We start from the raw sequence: 8,171 nt of genomic DNA, 5'->3' as shown, positions 1-8,171 counted from the left end.
TTTTTTTTTTTTTTTTTGCGGTACCAGGGATTGAACCCAGGACCTTGTGCTTGCCAGGCAAGCACTTATTCTACTGAGCTATCTTCCTGGCCCATGTGCAGTATTTTTAATAAGCATTAGGAGTGAATGCTTAGCATGCTGAAGAACTAATTCAATCAACTCTTAAAGTTTAAGTAAAGATTGCTTTAACAAATAGGAAATAATGAACTGAACTCTAGTAACTCTTCTTCCCAGTGTTTCAACTGAAAGATAAAAGAAAATCTGTCCAATGTTGACTTTTCCTCAATGTCAACTTTTTTATACAAGCTAAAAAGACTAAGAACCAACATGAATAATGCTTATATTTAGAAATAAAAATTCTCAGGAATTTTTTTAAACATAATCATGATTCCACCCACACAACATGATAGAAAGGGATATGAAACTAGCTTTCCATTTTGCTTAAAACAAACCCAATGACTGACTATAACATCAGTTTTTTAATGTATTGATTTTTCTTTTAACATTTAAAACATTTTCAAACCCAGCTTTAAAAAGGTTTTAGCTGGGCATGGTGGCACATGGCTATAATCCTAGCACAAGCTGAGGCAGGAGGATCACCATGAGTTTAAGGCCAGCCTGAACTAGGGAGCGAGACCCTGTCTCAAAAATCAAGAGGTTTTTTAAATACTGTTTCGAAAAACCAACATGAACTACTATAACTGGTCAAGTGTTTTATAATGTTACTCTATAGTATATTTAAATCCAATCAGAAACAAGTTTTAAATTAGGATTTAACAAAAAGTAGCAAGAAAAAGAATTCTGTAGATATTAAAGACTTAAAATTACTTTAAGAACTTTGCCAAAATGATTATTTAATTTACATATTTTATAATAAATATAATAAAGAGACAATATTTTAATAATCCCTTGATACTTCCCTTAGGACAAGGTAATCCTTATAATCTAGGAATTATAATTGAGTGATTATGGCAAGGATAACAATTTGATATTTCACGTCTAGGTTAATCCAAAATATGGCTTGACTTTCTCATAAGCCACACAGCCAACGCCTACTGCAGGAAGCACCTTTATGATGTTAGGAGTGATTCCCCTGAAAAATCCTTTTTTTCCTTCTTTGTTGTATATTTCTTGAATGAGTTGAAGCATAGATATTTTTTCTTTTTTGACCAGGCCTATAATTTAAAAAAAAATCAGTACAGTTCAGTATTTAATATTTACACACTAAATCAGTCCAATGAAAATGAGAATTTATAGAAACTAAAATTCCTTCAGAGTATATCCCTACATATAAAACAGTCCTGTGCAGTTTAATATGATAGCTACTAGACATATATGACTACTTAAATTTAATTAAAGGTAAACTAACATTTGGGCTCCTCCAATAAATTGGTAACATTTGATAGCTACATATGACTAGTGCCTACTGTATTAGACAGTAGAGATAGAAAATATTTCCATCATTGCAGAGTTTTATTAAACAACTTAGAAGTTTTTCATAAGAGACATCAAAGTGACATTTCAAATTCATTATGAAATAGTTTAAAGAAAAATGGATGGGCAGTAGGATGGATACAGAACTTCTCCACTTTAATTTCAATACAGTTAAATAAGATGTAAAAGAACATCACCTACCTCATGACTCCTTACATCCCTCAGGAAAAAAAAAATAGGATTATGTGAGGTTTTTCCTTTCTTTGAAGTGATAAAGGTATTTTCTTTTGATACAGGGTCCTTCCATATAGTCCAGGCTGGCCTTGAACCCACTATGTAGCCTTGGTTGGCCTCGAATTCATGCCAATCCTCCTGCCTCAGCCCCCTGAGCACAGGGGTTACAGGTGCGCACCACCACACCTAGCTTGAAGGTATTTTCTTGAAATCTAAATCCCTAACATTTTACTCAGAGAGGAAAAAAACAGATATTGTCCCTACTGCCTAATATCCCCTCCCCAAGTACAATGAAATACAGAATAACTGAGTTCTACAAGTATATTAAGCTCTTGATGTGGAATACGACAATGATAGCAGAACCAAGGAAAAACTGTCTATTCATGTTAAGTAACTGTTGATTCAATTTGAAGAAAGCAAAACCTTTCCCATATAGTTCTGCATGTTACTTCCAAATTAAGGACTCCTTAAAAAGATAATCGGTAACTGAAGAAAATGTGGAGAGGTCCCAATAGAACTTAAGAAATAAAATCTGTAATTCTCAAAAAGCTCTAGTCAATAAAATAATAAACTCAAGTTTCATCCTTTAAATCAGAACTTATTTTGATTCATTTATCAATTGTATAGAAATCATTAATGTACACTTAAAACATACTTCTAAACTTATCACTTCATTAAAAAACAACAACTCACCTGCAGCCTGCATGCGAGTTCTAATAAGGTTCAAGGGGAAGCTTGCTAACTGCCCGCAAGTATGAGACAATGTACTACAGGCCAGCAAAATCATTATCCCAGGGTTTACAGAGTTTTCTGCATAATGTTCCAGCCAATAACTCTTCAAAAGCTGACGGAGAAGAGAGGAACAAATTAAGTACTATGCATGGTTACAGAGAATGCAGTGTTAGTACAGGGGCATTCACATCCCCAACAAATTGAAGACATAGGATCTTGCCACAGACGCAAGACACAAAAACCAGCTACACCTGGAAGATAACTTAGAGAAGCAGACATTTCCTAAGGGCTCTAAACACTAGAAACAATGCATCCTACTATAGGCAATTTATAAACATCACCCAGGAGTTAAACGAAAAAAGAAAAGAAAGAAAAAGAAAGTGAGAAGACACTTAAACAAGATGCAACCTCAGACGTCCAGCTCACCAAAGGCAAACATAGGGGGCAACATGGCGGGACAATCCAAAAGCCACCCTCCTGGCCTCTCTGAAGCGAAAACAACACAGCAAGTGAATGAGACCTTAGAGAAAATCAAATCAGAAAAAATCATTTCTCAGATCACTGCAGAGATGATATCCCTATGAAAACCACACTTAGTGATTCTAGACCAAATAGAAACAAAGCAAATAATAATAATAATAATAATAATAATAATAATATTATAATAATAGAGGAGCTTAAGAAAATTATGGAAGCCATGAATGCTCGGCACAGGAACGAAATGAATCTGCCATAAATCAGATTCAGATATCCAGAAGACTAAAAATTCTATTGAAAGTATCTGCAGCAGATTAAGCCAATGTGAGGACAAGATCTCAGATGCATAAGACAGGCTTGTGGTTAATGATCATGAAAAAAGATTCCTTAAAATAGCAAAGGACCATGAGAAATCAGCCCAGCAGCTGGACTGAGGCAAAGAAGACTACTTTAGGATTAACTGGAGTCAGGGTTGGCCTAATAGCTCAATGGACTAAACCGCCTGTTTATGCAGAGCCCAGAACCAAGGTTCGATGCCCGGCATGCCTACCAGCCCCACCCCCAGGGTACACTGAGTGGCAACTGAGACTGGACATGGTGGCATGCGCCTGTAATCCCAGCACTTGGGAGGTTAAAAACAGGAGAATCACTATGAGTCCAATCTATGTTAGTGAGACCCTATAGACCCTGTAGATCCTGTCCTAAATACGGGGGTGGGGGGGGTGGGGGGAAGGATTGATTGGAGTCAATGAAAAAAGCAAGAAATAGCACAAATATTTTTTTAAAGAACTGTTCACAGATATCAGCTATCATAGCAGAAAGCTTCCCTGGTAGGGAAAAAGAATTTGACATACTAGTTAAGTGATGTATATAGAACTCCAATTAACCACAATCAAAAAATATATACATCCAGGCATATCATAGTCAAGATTCCAGAAATTCAACTCAACAACAGAATCTTAAAAGCTGTTAGGGAAAAGAAACAAATCACCTATAAAAGAAAGTCCATCAGAATCTCAGCTTATTTCTCAGCACAAACCCACAAGTCAAGCAGAGTTTGCAGTGAAGTATTTCAAATAATCTTCAACTCAGATTGATGTACCCTGCAAAACTATCTATCAAAACTGACAGAGAAATAAGACAGTTCCATGACAAAGAACATCTGAGGAAATTTATCACCACCAAACCAGCACACCAAAATGTTTTGAAGGACATTCTAGAAAGAGTAACAAGGACTATAACTCCATGAACTTCAACAGAAGGAATCCACCAGGTAAAGCAAACAACGAAACAGAGGGAGGGGAAAAAAGAGGGGGAACCAACAACAGGAAAGTAACATGACAAGGATAAGTCAATACAAATCGGTTACAACCATCGATATTAATGGTCTCAATTCACCAATTAAAAGACACAGGCAGGCACAATGGATCAAGAAACAAGATCCAACAATATTCTGCATACAAGAAACAACTTTTAGAAAAGCATAGCTGAAAGTCAAAGAATAAAAAACAATACTCCATGGGACAGAAACACAAGGGGAAAAAAACAGGGTAGTTATTCTATTTGCAGACAAAGTAAATTTCATGCTAAGACTGATTCAGAGAAATAAAGAAAGTCACTACAGCCTAGTAAAAGAAATGATCCAAAAGAAAAAGGTAACAATCATAAGTATATATGCAACAAATTCCAGTGCACTATATAAAACAAATATTAATGGACATGAAAAACCAAATAAGCACTAATACAATTGTACTGGGGGATCTCAATATCCCAGTGTCACAAAAAGACAGATCAACTAGGCAAAAAAATAAGCAATGAAATAACAGAACTGAACCAAACTTTAGAACAAATGCACTTAGATGTCTGTATGTGCTCCATGACACAACATCAGAACACACATTCTTCTCAGCTCAACACATGATGTTCTCCAAAACAGACCACATACTAGTCAGTGAACATGCCTAAGCAAACACAGAAGAAATGGACAGATTCCTGGATACATACAAATTACTAAAACTGAATCAAGAAGATATAGAAATCCTAAATAAACCAATATCAATCAATCAAATGATGATGTAAGTAAAAACCTACCACCAATAAAAAAGCCCAGGCCATGAAGGATTCACTGCTGAATTTCACAAGAAATTTGGAGAAGATCTAATACTACCACTTCTCAAACTCTTTAATGAAACTGAATCAAAAGCAATACTCCCAAATTTATTCTTGGAAGTAAGCATTACTCTGATACCAAAACAAGAGAAGGACCCAACTAAGAGAGAGAACTACAGGCTAAGCTCCCTAATGAATATGGACACAAAAATCCTCATTAAAATACTTTCAAACAAAATGTAGCACATTATCAAGAAAATTTTATGCCATGACCAGGTGAGATTCATCCCAAGGATGCAGGGATAGTCAGTATATGTAAACCTATGAATGTAATACACTGTATTAGTAGTTGAGGACAAAAAATCATACGATCACCTAGAGAACATGGAATAGATGGTCTTTATCTCAATCTGATAAAAGTCATCTATTACAAACCAGTAGCCAACATCATACTAGATGGAAAAAAACTGAACGCTTTCTCTCTAAAATCAAGAACAAGGGGCCTGCCCCTTAGCTCAGTTGTTTAAGTGGCTGCTTCAACAAAGCAGTCAGCCTCAGGTTGCTCTGGTTTGATCCCCACAACTCCAGCCAGCCAAACCTGCCAAAGGCATTCGGAGCCAGCCACAAAACAAACAAGCAAACAAACAAAAAAAAAAACCCTAAAATCAAGAACAAGATAAGGATGTCCACTGTCTCTTCTCTTATTCAATATAGTCCTTCCTGTAAACTTTAATCAGAGCAATTAGACAAAAGAAAGAAATAAAAGGAATAATGATAAGAAAGGAAGAAGTTAAGTTACCACTATTTGCAGATGACATGATACTCTACACAAAAAAAATCCAAAAAACTCCACTAAAAAAACTGCTAGATTTAATAAACAATTTCATTAGCATAGCTGAATACAAAGTCAACACTCAAAAATCAATAGCCAAAAAAAAAAAAAAAAAAACACTTCTGCCATGGGGGCCTGCCCCTTAGCTCAGTTCTTTAACTGGCTGCTTCAACAAAGCAGTCAGGCTCAGGTTGCTGTGGTTGGATCCCCACAACACAAGCCAGCCAGTCATGCCTTGAAGGCATTCCGAGCAAAAAAAAAAAAAAAATCAATAGCCTTTCTGTATGTGAATAGCAAACTCACTGAGAGAAAAATTAGGGAAATAACACCTTTCACAATAGCATCCAAAAAGAAAAAAAAGAAATACCTAGGAATCAATCTACAAAGTATGTAAAAGACCTCTACATTAAAAGCTACAGAACTTGGAGACTGGGGATATAGCTCAGCAGGTTAAGTGCCTGCCTGGCAAACGCAAGGTTCTAAGTTTAATACACAGTATTGCATTAGAAAAAAATATTAAAAATTATAGAACTCCTTAAAATGAGTTTGAAGTGAATATTGAAAAAAGAAAAATATCCCTTGCTTTTGGGTAGGAAGAACTAATATAGTAAAAATTAGCATACTTCCAAAACTGTTATAGAGATGTAATTTCAACCAAAATTTTAACTGAGGGCCAGCCAAATAGCTCAGCAGACTGAAGTGCCTGCTTAAACAGAGTGCAGTGACAGGGGTTCAATCCCTGGCACCACAAGCTGTGCCAGCCCCGCCCCCAGGGTTCACTGAGATGGTGATTGAGACGAGGCATGGTCGTGCATGCTGTAATCTCAGCACTTGGGAGGCTGAAAACAGGAGGATCGCTATGAGTCTAATCTACACAGTGAGACCCTGCAGACCCTGTACTAAATACATGTAAAACAAAATTCTAATTGCATATTTTACAGAATTAGAAAAACAATAATTTTGCACCAGACAAGATCTACAATACCAAAGGGAATTCTGGGCAACAATGACAAGGGAGGAAGCATCACAATCCCTTACTTGAAATTATACTATAAAGCTATGGTGATAAAAACAGTGTGGCACCAGCCCCCCCCCAAAAAAAAAGCAAACCGAAAGACTAATGAAACAGACTAGAAGATGCAGAAACAACTCCAGACTTACTCAGCCACCTTCTTTCACAAATATGCCAAACACATTCACTCAAAAAAAAGATAGCCTCTTTAACAAATGGTGCTGGAAAAACTGGCTTACCACATACCAAAGATTAATATTGGGCCACATCTTTTACCATGCACCAAACTAAATTCAAAATTGATCAAAGATCTAAGTATTTAAATAGAATCATTAAATCTGCTGGGAGATAAAATAGATACAACTATTGGAGGCACTGGTATAACAAAGACTTTATGAATATGACCCCAATCGCACAGGAACTATCACAAAGAATCAACAACTGGGATTTCATCTTATTAAAAAGCTTTTGCACAGCAAGTGAAACCACTAACAAAGTGAATGTGAAAAGGCCATGTACAGTATGGGAGAAAATGCTTTCCAGCTGTTCCTCAGACAAAGGATTACTATTAAGCACATATAAAGAAATCAAAAAATCAGACCTTCCAAATTTAAAGATCAAGCCCAAAATAGGCACCTAAGATGAACACACACTCACAGATGATGAAATGCAAACAGCAAACAAATACATGAAAAAAATGTTCAATGCCACTAGTCATTCAAGAGTCGTAAATTAAAACATTGCGATTCTATTTCACTCCAGAAAGAATAGCTATTATCAAGAAATCAACCAGTAATAAATGCTGGTGGAGCTGTGGGGGAGAAGAAACCCTTCTCCATTGGTGGGAGTGCAGAATGCTGCAACTACTGTGGAAATCAGTGTGGAGATTCCTCAGGAAACCAGGATTGGAGGGCCCGTTGGATTCAGCTATTCCTCTTCTGGATATCTTCCCAGAAGAATTAAAAACATCATGCCACAGTGACATACGTCCGCCCATGTTTATAGCAACACAATCCGTAATAGCTAGATGTTGGGCACAGCCCAAATGCCCAACAGCCAAGGAATCTTTTTCTATAATGGAGTATCACTCAGCCATAAAGGACAAAGTGGAGACTTTTATAGGTAAATGGATGCAACTTGAGACCATATTCATAAGTGAAATAAACCAGACACACATGTGCAAAGATTGTATTACCTCCCAAGTGTGAAAAGCTGAAAGAGTAACTAAGATCCAAAATTACATTAGGCATTATAAAATGGGAAGAAACTTCAGAAAGAAACTAGGATGAGGGATTGGAGAAAAGAATGAAGGGAAAAGCAAAAAGAAAATATGCATATATA

At 36.4% G+C, this 8,171-nt stretch overlaps 1 protein-coding gene across 1 annotated transcript in view; it reads right to left on the bottom strand.

Annotated features, from left to right (window-relative positions):
• Positions 1-999: 999 nt before the first annotated feature.
• The window catches only part of LOC101579976 (calcium-binding mitochondrial carrier protein SCaMC-1), a 73,535-nt gene continuing 66,363 nt past the window's right edge, over positions 1,000-8,171 (bottom strand). Inside the window, exons 9-10 of the mRNA XM_004636951.2 lie at positions 2,362-2,512; positions 1,000-1,175 (exon numbers count right to left, since the gene is read on the bottom strand). Coding sequence (XP_004637008.2) covers positions 1,000-1,175; positions 2,362-2,512 — 327 coding nt within the window. The remainder of the gene's footprint in view (positions 1,176-2,361; positions 2,513-8,171) is intronic.

Source organism: Octodon degus, unplaced genomic scaffold (assembly GCF_000260255.1).
Source record: "Octodon degus isolate 3935 unplaced genomic scaffold, OctDeg1.0 scaffold00084, whole genome shotgun sequence".
In the NCBI taxonomy this organism is placed as follows: Eukaryota; Metazoa; Chordata; class Mammalia; order Rodentia; family Octodontidae; genus Octodon; species Octodon degus.
Note: the sequence above shows the minus strand (reverse complement) of the source record. Positions and strands in the feature narration are given on the sequence as shown.